The sequence below is a fragment of the Brachyhypopomus gauderio genome, chromosome 1, assembly GCF_052324685.1.
Source record: "Brachyhypopomus gauderio isolate BG-103 chromosome 1, BGAUD_0.2, whole genome shotgun sequence".
Classification (NCBI taxonomy): Eukaryota; Metazoa; Chordata; class Actinopteri; order Gymnotiformes; family Hypopomidae; genus Brachyhypopomus; species Brachyhypopomus gauderio.
The window spans coordinates 29,487,019-29,501,984 of NC_135211.1; the positions used below are offsets into that span (position 1 = coordinate 29,487,019).

The window sequence follows — 14,966 nt, forward strand, 5'->3', positions numbered from 1 at the left end:
AACATATGGCACCAGATTCTCTTAATCCCTCCCTTGTTACGCACCCTGCCGCATTACCAGAGAAGGAGCACATTGATATTTCAACCTGTTCATGAATTTTGAACCTGTCGTGCTTTTACTGAACACCTGGGCTGCTCGTGTCGCTTTCAACCTGGGCTGTTAGCACTTTCCGCTAATGCGCAAGTTTTGTGATAGAGGAGCTCTGTGCTGTATCTACATTCATCTGGACGACACTCACCGATTCATCTGGACGCCACTCCTGCAAGCTTTCACGTGCACTTTACCGCGAGTGCAGGAGGGTGTGGTGAATGGAAGGAGCCTCGTGGAGAGTGTTTGCGCCGCTGGGATGATAATAATAAACCTTTGTGTGTGTGTGTGTGTGTGTGTGTGTGTGTGTGGTGTGTGTCCCTCCCCACCCAGCTGCTGAACCAGGTGCTGAATCGAGTGACCGCCGAGAGAAACCTGTTCGACCGGGTGGTTCGACCGGGTGGTCAACCTCCGTCTCCCAGGTAACTCAGTCATGTGAACGTCAGAAAAGGCATATCTTTTTGCATACTCCAAAATGTGGTTCACAGTTGCACACACACACACACACTATATTGCCAAAAGTATTCGCTCACCTGTCTTGACTCACATAAGAGCTTAAGTGACATCCCATTCCTAATCCATAGTGTTCAATATGCACACTTTGCAGCTAGAACACATGTAGCCACATGAAGTTTGGATGTCTGTGGTGCAGAAAGTTGATGACCTCTTCACACTATGCGCTTCAGCATTTGCCCTGTCAGTTTACGTGGCCCACCACTTTGTGGCTCAGTTTCTGTCGTTCACAAACACTTCCATTTTCATAATATGGCTGACACGACTGGATTTGTTGCACAGGCATCCTATCACAGTTCCACACTGGAATTCACTGAGCTCCTGATAGCGACCCATTCTTTCACAAATGTTTGTAATTTGCATGTCTAGATGCTTAATTTTATACACCTGTGGCCATGGACGTGATTGTAACACCTGATTCTGATCATTTGGATAGGTGAGTGAATACATTTGGCCATCTGTTGGACATCTCAAACCCATCATATGTACCGGTCCAGGCTAATCGATTGAATGAGGTTTATGTGCTGAGGCTAAAGCATGGTTTGAGTTTGGTGGCCTCTCTCGTACCTTACGACTGCTGCCGTGTTGGCCCTTCAGACGGCCCCTCCGTGTCTGTGCGGTTGTTTTCGTCGTTTCCTCTCTGGAAACCCCTGCGAAGACGTGTCCTGAAAGCTAGACAGGACGTCTGACGGACGCGGGAGAGCAGGATACAGAAGGGGTTGGTGTGACACCATAATTCTGTTTAGACAGAAGGGGGCTGAGGTTATCCTACACCCAGAGGGCCAATTTTTCAGACATGCCAATGTGGAATGATGAGATTCATAATGCATGAATTTGGGTCACCCGCCCAGTCTGAGCCCGTGCTGCCATGATGGTAGATACTGCCGATGAGGAGAACTGTTATTTATTTCTTTTCTTACTTTATTTATTTTTTTCTGCTTTGCATTTTAATGCAAGTGATCAGTAGGCATCTGGAGTCTCGTTCGGCTCTTATAAGCCTTTTAAAAGAAATCTATTTATTCATATGCTAATGGTAAACAGGATGTAGTGAGAGCCATTTACATAATTTCATTTGTGTACCGGTTGCTGTCCCCTGGGTGGTTTTCATTTATTGTCAGTAATTTTGGCCTGACGTGGGCCTTTAATACAACCCACAGTTTAGACAGCGTAAATATGGTCTGTTTTGGCACAGTGTATCCAGATAGCATTACCATAGGAAATGCCACTGGAGACGCAAGAGCTTAGTGGGTCAAGACAGGTATGTAAATGCTTGTAAATGCTCAGTGGAGGTCCTGCGGACAGTAGGTAACAGCCGTCATGTTATATCCGTGTCCTGCCTGGGAATCTTCCTCGGGTGTGTGCATTTTTCTCCAGAGAAGACACTCAGGAGTTTGACGAGTTCTGCACCATTGTCGGGTTTTACTACGAGTCCCCAATGGTGCAGGTTCAGTGGTCTCCAGGCTTCCGAAGCTCTCCCTTGCGAAAACTGCCATAGCACCAAGATGGTGAAATGAACATTGTGGTTTCAAAGCCTTGTCTGAAAAACCTCCTATTTAAGTTAATACATTAAAAAAGCGGCTTGTAGTCTCTCTTCTGTGCTGTACTCTCACTGTCTCGTGCCTTTGGCAGTGGGTCTCTAGTCTTTATGGACCTTCACTAAGGATAACTGATTTATGAGCAGACAAAACACTTCTGTGAGTCGATCTGGAAAAGACCCTCAGCTAAAGGGCTCTGAATGTGAAAGTACACACTTCAGGCATATGAGTCTTACCTCAACATAGTCCAGTATTGACCCGCCATGTAGAATGATATGAGAACATTCTAAGCTAACAATGTTCTAGAAAAATGCCACCCCCGTCTAAGAAGACGGTTCTTCTGATCAGGAGGGCGAGCATCCATCTTTTCATATTTTCATTTACGCTTATTGCAAGTTTTGTGTCGGGTAGATCCTTCATTGACGGGCTGAACCGAACTGATACTGGATCTCTCTCAGCCTCTTGAGCTCGACCCATTTCCATGTGTCCGCAGGGCTGGAGAGCGTGGACCACTACCCCATATTGGTAGCAGTTACGGGGATTCTGGTGCGCGTCCTGGTGGACTCCAACAGGCAAGGGTAAGTCCTTGACCCGCTTTTCTCATTACGGTGCCCAGTTCCCGGGTGGTGGGAGGCCAGTGGGTTACCCCAGACAGATATATCTACTGAGGCTGCTATTCCTGGAGCACCAGTTGCCCCGAAGGCTGTTTTTTTTTTTTTCTCTCGTTTGAGGAATGAGACATAGCCCCCCGTCCCCGTCCAGGTCAGTTAGTATGCCTCCCCCCGAACAGGAGATAATGTCTTGGAGCATTTATCACATCATGCTCCGGTCTGTTCCAGAGGTCGGCTTTCTTTCCAGCCGATTATCATGCGCTAATGGCTCTGAGGACGAAGTCGTGGTCACATTCGTGTATGATTTGCTCTTGTGAACAAGCGTGGTGGCCTGGTCTCCAGAAGCCCCGTCTGCAACCTCTCTGTGGTCTGGTGTGTATTTTGCCTCCTCCTTTGTGTGTGTGTGTGTGTGTGTGTGTGTGTGTGTGTGTGTGTGGGTGTGTGTGTGTGTGGGTGTGTGTGCAGGGGATGTGTTAGCTTGGCCAGGATGAGGGATCACCTACTGACCTCAAGTCACACTCATTTTTAGTCGGACAGCTCAAGACGTACATCTCTAAAAGAGGCTCCTCTCTAGCCCAGACGATCCCAATCCCCTCCACCCCCCCCCCCCCCCCCCCCCCCCCGGTCTTCAGGTCCAGCCCTTCCCTCCTATGTCCTTCAGCTGACCTACAAACGCTCTCGAAATGTTAGGGGAAACGTGGCGGTGGGCGGCGGTGCTGTCATCCGTAAGGTCATGCTCTGTCTGGAAAACATCAGCGCCAGAGCCTGAAGGCTGCTGTCCGTTTCAGTGCTCGCGTCAGACTTAACAAAACCATCCACGGGTAACTGCTGGGAATTTGACACATTCTCCACCTTCACATTTACAGCACCGCAGTGTTTATTACTGGTCATTCTGCTTGTGTTTGGAGGGCCGCGTGCTGCAGGCTGCTGTTTTCATTTGGATTCCCTCGTGGGTTCGCTTTTCAGTGCATTTAGATGTTTCTGCACCATGTTTTTGAGCACCCCCTGCTTTTTTGGTATTTAAAACCACCCAAATCCGATGTCGTTTTAACACTGGATGCTAAAAAAGATCTTTTAATCATGTAGAGGTGATGCAACGTTAACCCATATGCTTGTGATCTGTATTAACTCGTTGCATAATTCAGTCAGTTTTCTGGAGCCTGAAATTCAGAGTGTCTGATTGGCTGTTTCTACTTTGGTAACTTTAACATGAGGCAAGGGAAACACAGAAACCTTAATAAATCTGTGGTGTTACATTGACGTGTGTTTGGGGTTTGGTGCCGAGCGCCGTCCCGCGGTGCCATCCTCTTCCCCTGGGCTTTGTTCCTGCGTGCTGTTTTGTTTCGCGCCTTCCGCGTGCCTTGTGAGTCTGTCTTTTGCCTGCCGTTCCGATTGGCTCAGCCAGAATTGCTGTTTTAGTTGATGAAGGCAAACGGGCCTATGGGACCTGCACTTGATCAGGGCCGTTTTACTGGGTTCTCCGAGTGAACGTGTGGATTACCCACCCGGACTCTTTGAGGAGGTTCAGTTCAGCTTCAGTTCAAATTAAGGAGGTTCTGTAGGTCTGGCGCCGATAGTAGGTTTGTTTTTTCTTCGTTCTCATTGGAGGAGATTGTGTACTAGAACTTTCTCATTGTTCTAGTGTGGGTTGTGGGGGTGTTGAGTGGAGTCAAACTCTTTTTCAGCTATTTTGTATTTTGCATTGTTGTCATTTGAAATTACTCCCTTGGTTCTGCCAAGCACACTTCCCATTGGTACAGGAAACTACAATTATAGGAACCTTTTGGTTATCATGACTTTTTATCCAAACCGAGGCACTGTTTATTTCTCCAAAGTCTTGATTCGACCCACTTTCTTACTTAATTTTTTCTTTTCATAACTTGGTTCATGCGTAGTTGCAGGACTCCATTACCGAAAGGTAACATATGAGGGATCACTCTTGTCGGGAAGTCATGTACTGGCACGTTTTAGTAGCTCTCACCAACTCCTGAAAAACTGCTTCTGTCTGTTCTGCATTGTGCAGAACACTATTTCTACTGCCACCATTTGGGACTGTTTTGAGTTTGCTAATGTGCCCAAGGGATTCTGATTGCATCACTGGGAGGCTGAAAGAAGTCAAACTCAAAAGGGATGTAGTTCTTCTGAGTTGAGAGCATTTGTGAACAGTATTTCAATTAACATTACTCTACTAAGCAGTGTTGATTTAATAGTATGCAAATGAAGCATTTGCATTTCATAAATATGCAAACAATGTATTGTGTATTGAAAGTGGTACATGGAACATATTAAAAGCAACTATATTCAGAAAAGAGCAGACAGCTGTTCTGCTGGCCTCTGCCTCTGTGGATTAACACTGTTCTGTATTTAAAATATTTCTAAAGTAGATTGCAGTTTGACATGTGCAATGGAGTCACTTGGCCAGGGAACTGAGCTTGACGTCAGATTACAGTGAACGGAACAGGAGACGAACGAGGCTGTAGTGTCACCCCCACACCTAGCTGAGTCTTTGAAGATCTCGTGGGGGAGGAAGAACCAGACCCACAGTGATGCTGCTATGCCATATGCAGATGAGAGCCTTCTGAAGGGACCACACACGCTCCGCAGATCAGCAGGATGGTTTCCGTAACGTGTAATGCTTACGCAGATGACCACTGGAGGCTTGAGCGATAGGCGGGGCAATTTGCATTTTACTTTCAGTTTTAGGTACCCTTGCGTGCCCTGGCCGTGCGCCTCTCTGGGTCGAAAAGCAGGCTCGGATCACGTCCTCTTCTGAAGTTGTCACGGCAGACCGCCATGGCTGTGTTTCGTCTTGAATTGATGGCATGTTTGCTAGCCGTTCCATTGACTTGTTGCCTGCTGATTAGGTTCCAGGCTAAAGAAATAGTCCAGACAGGGCTTGCAGTTGCCCGATGATGCATGCTTCACGGCCCGGCTACACCTCATCGTGGGAGGACTGTTCTAGGTTCCTGTTACAGAAAACATCACTGAAGCTTTTCTTGTCAGACACCTCCTGTATGTTGCTCAGTATGAAATCAACATCAAATTACTTTCCTAAAAGAATCACCTCTGCCCTATGAAATTCAACAAATAAAGTAAAATGTAAATGGGAGTACTCATCAAAATGGGTTTTCTTAAGTCTCTAAGAAAGACCTTTTAATGTCTAACACCATAAGTGGTTACTATTTGTACATGCTAAGGCTGCTTAAAGCTAGTAAAAGTGAACAGCTCTTCTTAACTTTAACCACATTTCTGCCACCTTCCTTCTGTCCAATGCCTGCTATCCACACGTTTCTCTGAAGCCACTCCCTTCGTTAGTGCCCGGCTTGCGTTTCCGTCCCGTAGTAACAGGCAGGCGGGGAGGGCGGGCTCCTTGTGGAGCATCTTCTTGATTGGCTAATATATCAATTCAAGAAGGATCAATATTTTTTTTGTGCTGATTGTAGAGCCCATGGCAGTTACTTTGGCTTTCGTTTTTGCTGAGGGCGACTGTGTTAGTGACACTTATCAGGATATAAAGACAGTTTAACTAGCTTTCTTAATTTATCGCTTACAGCGGCTTTAGTGATTAGTGGGAAAGCATTCAAACAAAGAGCACTTGCTTTACCTTGAGGCTTTATTCTGCTTGCTTCCTCTCCGGTGTTGTTTTTCCGCCCTCGGTCGGAGGCACGTTCAGACATCTACCATGTGGTGAAATAAGGGTTTGGAAGGCACCATTTAAGAGCCCGCTCATCCCTTTATTTTGCCATCGGTCTTGCGGTCCATCTGTTTTTTGAAGGAGGGCATATCTCTCCCAGTCTCCCTCATATTGCCTTGCCCGAGGCGCGTTTGGGAATAAAGAGTACTGTCATTGAGTGGCTGTCAAAGCGTGAGAAATGAAATGCGAGTCCTGCTAAAAATAAACTTCCCGCAGGTCACGGAACCAGGGAAACACAGCTGTGTGCTGAGAGCCGAGCGCCTGGCTCGTCACAGGGTGTTTGGGCTGTGCGGAAGAGACTGCACCATGACACCATACCTGGCCAAGTTGTCTCCTTCACGAGGGCTGTGGGGAACCACCAGCCACACACAGGCCAGGCATAATGAGATTTACTTGGTATGCCGGTCTTGGACGCACGTATTTGGGATTCAGTGGTGTTCTCCCTCCGAATTTACGTCCTCGGGATTCGTTGGGAGAGCTAAGCTTGTGTGTGTATAAATCAGCCCGTGAAGGTTGAGCCGCACAGAACATGGCAGAAAGGTTTGGCTCGTGTTCTCTTATCTTCTCAAACTGCGCTAGGATTCCTCCTCCCATCTTAATGCCAGCACGCTCAGGCTCTGTTTCACCTCTCCCTTATCTCACCTCTCCCCTTCGTGTGTTGCTGATAAATGGCGAGTCGGTCGTAGCCGTTTCTCTAGCCTATAGAACCATTCTTACAGCTTCAAAAGATGCCTTTTGATTAAAGAAAATTAGTTTTTCATCCCTTTGATTCAAGCTACAATCCATGGAAAATAACGACATGTCCTTATATTTGAGGAGCTACTGCAGGTTGCTCTGCAGCTTAGACCAGTTAGTTGTTATTTTGCTTTCTTACTAGTTTGCATCCTTATTGATTTATTTCATCATTCATCCCGTCTTTTGCTCTTTGGGTGCGTGTTGCTGTATCTGCTCCAGTGACCCTCACAGTCTAGTCTAGTGCGTACAGGCCTGCTAAAACAAATGGGTTGCGTTGGGAAAACAGCCAATGTCTCTGAGCAACACAACTGTCTTATCTGTGTTATACTCTTATCTTGCACCCAGGCAGGAAAAACACCTGCTCTATTTTCAGAAGGAGACACGAAAAGTTAACTGCTCTGCTTGGCACCTAAAATCCGGAGGAAAATCCTTAATGAAGAGTAGGGAGTGTGACAGAAGACACCTTATTCCTTGTTGACTTCCAGTTGAGAGCTATACTTGTGCTGGGTGTGGTGTTATTATTAGCACTAGTATTATTGAAATCCCGTATCAATCTGAATCTCATATATATATGATGCATGCATGTCTGCATTGTTATATAATATCAGCTTGTCATTGTGCTATTGTCATGATTGAAACGCTCGGGTACAGCTGTACTGTTACATACACTCACCAGCCACTTTATTAGTTGCACATTGCTAGTATTGGGTTGGACCCTCTTTTGGCTTTAAAACTGCCATAGTTCTTTGTGGCATAGATTCAACAATGTACTGAAAACATTCCTCAGAGAGTCTGGTCCATATTGACATGATAGCATCACACAGGTCCTGCAGATTTGTCGGCTGCACATCCATGATGTGAATCTTCTGTTCCATCACCTCCCAAAGGTGCTCTATTGGATTGAGATCTGGTGACTTTGGAGGCCATTCAAGTACAGTGACCTCATTGTGGTGTTCAAGAACCAGTATGAGATGATTTGCACTTTATGACATGGTGTGTTATCCTGGTGGAAGTAGCCATCAGAGGATGGGTACACTGTGGTCATAAAGGGATGCACATGGTCAGCAACAAAACCCTAGAGATCGTTGTGTGTGAAAATCCCAGTAGATCAGCAGTTTCTGAAATACTCAGACCAGCCCGTCTGGCACCAACAACCATTCAACGCTCAAAGTCACTTACATCACCTTTCTTCCCCATTCTGATGCTCGGTTTGAACTGCAGCAGATCGTCTTGGCCATGTCTACATGCCTAAATACATTGAGTTGCTGCCATGTGATTGGCTGATTTTACGTTTGTGTTAATGAGCAGTTGGACATGTGTACCTAATAAAGAGGCCGGTGAGTGTATTATCACCTATACTATTATCATTACCCTCCACCGAGGGAACTTTTGTAGCTAGCAGGCTACCATAGCTGGAATATTGAGAGCTTAATCATATTAGCTAAAGGAATGTATCTGGGGAATAGGATACCTACATTTAACATTAAATTCTCAGATCCAGGTTTGTATGTAGCACACACACAAATGTACTGGTAGGATACCATAAAGTCTCTGTGGCCCGTCAGCCCCCTTGTCTAGCTTTAAGCCAACTATGACGCTTTTTGGCTCTGTTTTGGATCTTGGACGAACGAAACCTTAAATCAGGCTTATTTGCTGTGTGGTCAACCACGCAACAGCTTTCTGGCATGTTTGCGGTTTTAGTTTAAACCAATAAAGGGAAGTGCACGATGCAAACTGGTGGAAAGTGCGGCGTCAGTTCCCCCCTAAACCTCCGTGTTCATTCAGAAAGCGGTTTGTTTCTGTCTATTTAGTCTGTTTGAATAATTGTAAATAAGAATTGGAGCAGGTTTTGTCATAGTAAGGCATTTAAATACATATGTCTTGGTTCAGCTGACATAGAGTTCTTGGTGGTGTGGTAAACAGCTTTTTGACTTTGCAACACTTAAAACTTACTTGTATTGATATACCAAAAATAATCAGTTAAATACATCAATAATATGATAAGCATAAGGAATTGAAGTATTAAATGGAAAAAGTTCTTAGTTTGTCCTAAATACCTGAACACACATTTGTACTTTAAGCAGAAGTACATTTTCACAGATATGTGCTTCTCCTTGAACCATTTTCGCCTTAGAGCCAGATAGAGTAAACATAAAAAATGCTGCTGTTTTCTGCCCTTAAGGTCAGAAACCCCTGCCGTAGTGTTTATTAAGAGCACATTTCTATGACTGCCCCTGACTCCGCTGAACTGAGTGACTTTTGTTGATCACAAATTCATTTACTTCATAGCATTACTATTCATTTTATGCGATAAGGTGTGATAATCTTGATAATTAGAGTGGTGTTGGTAGACTGTTTAGATTTCTAGATTTCCTGTTTAAACACTTGACTTCAGGTTTGCTTGAAGTCTTTAAGCTTTTTGAGAAGATCTGAGTTTGAGTTTGGAGGGACGTGCCTCCAAACCAGGACTTGGGTCTTCTGCGAAGGTCTGGCTGCTTTGCGCCGCTGTTTCTTCCCGGCACCTTTCGGCCATGGCTGTGAGTGACCTCTGACTCCTCCGGCGCCGCCTGGGAAAAGGTGTGATGAAGGTGGTAGTTGGTGCGGCGAGAGGGTTTCCATGGCGATGGCTGGCCGGCAGGTGTCGAGCAGAGTGCAGGCAGAGATGAAAGTCGCCGGCTCAATATCGAGCGAGCCATGGGGCGGCGATTTCTGCACTTGCGCCTCGAGTAGGAAGCGAGCACAGGGAAACATTTGTATGCGCTCTGGAAGGTTCCGGAAAAACTTGCATTCTCCATTTGTGCTTTTTGCTTTTTGTTCTTTTGTTTTTGAGAATCATCATTCAGTTATAAAGGAATTATAATCAGTGGCAGCTAGTCCAAACTATTGAAAAAGGCATTAGATTTTCTCCTGTTAAAAAATCTAATTTGAAGTATTGTATTGTTAGACATCAGTTATCTTTTCCTCATTATGCTCAGCACTACATGGAAATGATTTAAATGGATGCATGCCTTAATCTCCTAGTTGTGTCCAGAATAAGAGGATTATACCAATGTCAGCATAATAGAACTGGGTTTGATTGACATCATTCAGGAATTGCAGTCCAAGCGAATTAATAAGACTATTCAGTGGCCTTCACATAGTCCTGGTGAAGTGAGCATGCGTGGGTGGTACAGGTGTTGCTCCTGGATCAGATATTGTGGAAAGCAGCTCTGCTGGTCTGACTAAAATGGTTCTCTCAGTCACGCGCTGACTGTTTTATTGATCCGGGAAAGTTACTGCCTGCCTCTCTTTTGATACTGCAATTGAAACTTTAATTGGTCACGAGGAGAACAGACTCTCTCAGAAAACGGCGGTTGAGTGTTTACTCAGACTTTCAGTCCAGTGCAGGAAAGAAAACTAGAAGCAGCACACTTTGACATTAGAAAAGCCTAGAGTCTAGAGATCTGGACCCAACATCTCTGCATTTCTGAGATATTGATATTTCTGTAATTCAGTTATAGTATAGGGAGGGTTATTTTATAAAGCTTGGCTAATGTCCTTGGTCATCAGCACATTAAATTGGTGTCTAATAAAATAATCGAATAAAATTAGTTGTCGCCTTGGTGTTTATAAGATGAAGTAGTCTAAATGATATTCGGTTAGTGGCTGTTTACAGAAGATGGCTTCAGCAGTTTCCATAGTCTGTAATTATACAACAGACTTTGTCATGGGGTTTTGAGTTGAACCCTGGTAACATTAGTTTTCTTTAAAGCAGCAGCAGGTAACTTGTATGAAAAATAAGTTTTTGTCATTTTTGCTAAAACTGTCAGTGTGAAATAGAAGGCAAACTACCAACATAAATGAAAAACTGCCTATCCCTACTTTGCCAAAAACAGTTGACACGATAAAGACAAACGGAGACTAAAAAGAGAAAAAACTACACTGAGCCCAAGATACAAAAGAAACAGGATGAATATCGGAGCATTTTTTCTGAGTTGGAAAGAGCAGCAGGACTTGTATGGATTCCAAGCAGATGCCAAGTTAGTCACATTTCTGCTTGACAGGTAGCTAATTACCCTGTAGATGTAGTTTTTATTTGATTTTTGAACAAAATTAACCACAAAGCTAAAATGGTGAACAGTACACCATGTAAATGGTTACAGTAGCAATGTGTAGCACAATTCTTGTTTTACTGAGATGTAGCATTTGGACTAACATTAGCTGGTTTCTGATTCTTTGAGAGTTTGTTATTAAACAAACATGTAAACACTGAAATAAGTGTGCACTAGCTGTTTTTACTGAAATGATATAGCTGTATGTTGGTTTTAAAACGAAATCTAAAAGATTTATTTCTGCTTATTGTTTGGTTTGTTGCAGTGTTCTCATTCACAGCTTGCCTCCTCTGTGGGTAGGCGGAGTGAGAGGGGTTTGGAGGCGGGGCTGGAACCCAGTAGAAGGGGGAGGTGGAGTGGCCTCTCTTCAGTCTCACTGACTGTAGCTTTAAGCCATTTCTGTTAGTTGTCAGATCAAGCCTTGTGATATTAATGTTACCTTATGTTTATTAAAACTTTAAGATTCAGATAACAGGGTAATGTAAGAGGACAGGGACCTGGTCTCCCGGAGGTTGCCCAACACCTGAACCCAGGTGTTTCCTCCCTCTTGTGTCGTGGTCCCGTCAGCTGGTTTTAATTGCAATGTCTTTTCAGATGACTTCAGCTCGCTGCACTCATGGGGCCTGGGGAACTGAACTCATCCCCAATTATCCCTTCCCATCTCCCCTCTGCCGCTCCAGGGCTGCCTGTGATTATCTGGTAGAGTGCGAGTTCTTCTCTGGACCCGGGCCAGCGGGACTCCAGCCGGTCAGATCGCCCCGCCGGTGTCTGAGGGCTAGGAGCAGCCTGGTGGGATTCTGACTTGGAAACAAGGGAACGTGAATTCATAACATGACAGTGAAGAAGCAGGACTCTGAATGTGGCCATTAAATGTTCCTTCAGTTCGCACACTGAGTGGCAGAAAGCAAACACATCTCATCCACCCAGTGACCGCAAACCTGTCTGCTTGGGTGGCAGTGAACCTCTGCACTGGGTTACTGGAGTGGCATTGAACCTGTCCATTGGGGTGGCATTGAACATGTCCATTGGGGTGGCATTGAACCTGTCCATTGGGGTGGCATTGAACCTGTCCATTGGGGTGGCATTGAACCTGTCCATTGGGGTGGCATTGAACCTGTCCATTGGGGTGGCATTGAACATGTCCATTGGGGTGGCATTGAACCTGTCCATTGGGGTGGCATTGAACCTGTCCATTGGGGTGGCATTGAACATGTCCATTGGGGTGGCATTGAACATGTCTGCATGGGTGGGAATGTCTAGTCTGCCCCAGACAGAATTGTTAGGTAGAAGGGCAAAATGCGAATTTGTGAGTTATTAGAAAAAGCGTAATTTCTGAAACTTTCACTATCTTCTCTGTCCAGTGTGCAATGAATGCGATTCTGTAACCGTGACCATGAAGTTGTACACTTGTAGAAGGGAGAGCAATTTGTAGTAAGTAAGAGAAGATTTTCCTGTAGCGTTTGGGTTGGGTTGTTGGGCCCCTCCATTGGCGCAGGTGTCTCATCCTTTAACCACCGAACAGCCATGACTAGCAAGACAAAACTCCGACACACTATGTCCCTGCGCCAGTTTTCTTCATGTGTCACCTCCACGCTAACCACACAATAGATGGAGGCTGTCCAGTGGCTCGAGAAAGCGCTGCCAGAAGTGTGCTTCTGTCCAACATTTTAATTAGCCTGGTTCCTCACCGTGCCAGGGGGGAACAGGAAGACGTGGAGCACCAACACCTCCCTCACCCACCATTAACAGGGGTGTCAGACATGTGCCTCACGGCAGCTGGTGCCACCAGAACAAGCACAGGCTCCATCCACTGTTCACATCAGTGCTTGCTTGTGCTTTATGGTTTGTCTACTAGTAGGCGGCTTAACTTGTGTGTATTTAATTTTCATTTTAGGTTTACGACATATTCGAAAATGTAAAAGTAAAATTGTAAGAATGCTCATGTGGCTTGGTTTAACACAAGATTGTTAAGGTTTACATTGTTGGGATACAAATTTGTCCTTTCTGCCTAAATGGCTCTTCTCAAAATAAGACGAAGGACAACAGCCCTGAAGCTTTTTCCGAGGCCTTGCTGGGCTTAATGAAGGAGACATTGATTGCCACCTCTCGGGCAAATGGGCTGGCTTGGCAGTGAGAGGAGAATGCAGATCCTGAACTTTAATGGAGCTTTCGCAGACTGAGTGAGTGTCAGGATTAAAGCACGCCGGCCCACCACCACGTCTTGTGTAGTTAAAGTTCTAGCCTGCATGAAAGATGAACAGACCCTCTCAGACACACTCCCCGCGCAGATGTCTCATAGAAGAAGAAGAAAAAACTGTTTAGCCGATTTGCCTCCATTACTGCTGGCTAAAAAGCAACGGATGGTGTTTGTGGTGCTGTCCTAATTAGATTGACACAGTGTAATTGGTTTAGCAGCTTGAGTGGATGGGTGGAGGGATTCCATGGCTTCCCCATACTCCACCACCTCCACCCAGAGTGGGCTGGCCCACAACACTCAGTGGTTTGCCCTTTTCCCTTACAAGATTTTTTGTTTAATTACATTTTAATCGGAAATGTTAGCGGTATTTGTCTTGTTGAAACACTGCTGATACATGTTGTGGTTGTTATTAGAATTGCTTCCTCTCGTCGTGATTGCTTTGTTGACTGTAGTGACGCTGCCCCAAGCTGTGGATAGCACGGATCTGAGGAGGCTTATACAAATTTAAAGTCTAAAGAGCAAACGCTAGACAAACTGCTTGCCGTTTCTGCACATGAATTTGTTAAAAGCGTGGAGTTTCCCGCAAGCAGTGCAGGGATGGACGTAGAAATCGTAAATTATTACCAGTTTGTAAAAACAGCTATTTTTCTTTGCTACTGAAGAAAATTACATCATTATGACTTCTCACCCTAACACTGCTTAAGAGACAAATGGGAGTGACGATATTCATGAGATCATCGCTTTGCAGTAGAGTTATGAGACCAGGGCACAGAACCAGTCCAGCTTTGCAACAGGAAGGTTAAATATGATTGTGCATTATGGGACATTATTATTAATGTATCTTTGTCTGTTGGCCTCGTCTCTGTATGCTACAGTGTGTCACGATGGAGAACAAAATAAATAAGAGCTTTCATTTGCCATCTGAGATCATGCTCACGCTACTGAACAACATATTTTTGACGCAGCTTTAAAGCACGAAACATTTCATGGTCATGGCGAGCCAAAGAGCTTCTGCTGTCCTGCACTCATTCATTAGTAGTGGATTTCACAGTAATTGCCTCCCATCTCCAGTGTAAAGCAGACCTACTGCAAACCTGCGCTTCAAATCCAAATCCAGTCCTGGATTTCATTCTCCCTTGTACTCAGTTTAATGATTAGTGTAACTGGTTGGCCATTTTGTTTCACACCTGACTCCTAGATAAAGGGAGGGTGGAAATCCTGAACGGCCTGGACTATGAGGACTGGGATTAGAATACTTCTGTTCTAAAACACTGATCACATTTGAAGTGCTCATGGAAATGATTTTTGATTGCAAGGTGAACTGCACAGCAAGAACATTTTAATTTGGAAAATCTTTACACAGGGTGACTCAAAGGGCATCTTATCAGTTACAGCATATTTAAATACTATAGATTACATACTCTTATTATTATTTTAATACAATATGTTGAGGGAACATGACCTTTATTATTTTTGTAGCACACCACCAGTGAAATCATGCGT

The 14,966-nt window shown here is 44.9% G+C and overlaps 1 protein-coding gene across 1 annotated transcript in view; it reads left to right on the plus strand.

The window, feature by feature from the left end:
- Positions 1-14,966, plus strand: part of rnf123 (ring finger protein 123) — a 77,803-nt gene that overhangs the window by 5,445 nt on the left and 57,392 nt on the right. The window contains exons 4-5 of the mRNA XM_077013576.1: positions 457-509; positions 2,629-2,713. Of these exons, the coding sequence (XP_076869691.1) occupies positions 457-509; positions 2,629-2,713 (138 nt within the window). The remainder of the gene's footprint in view (positions 1-456; positions 510-2,628; positions 2,714-14,966) is intronic.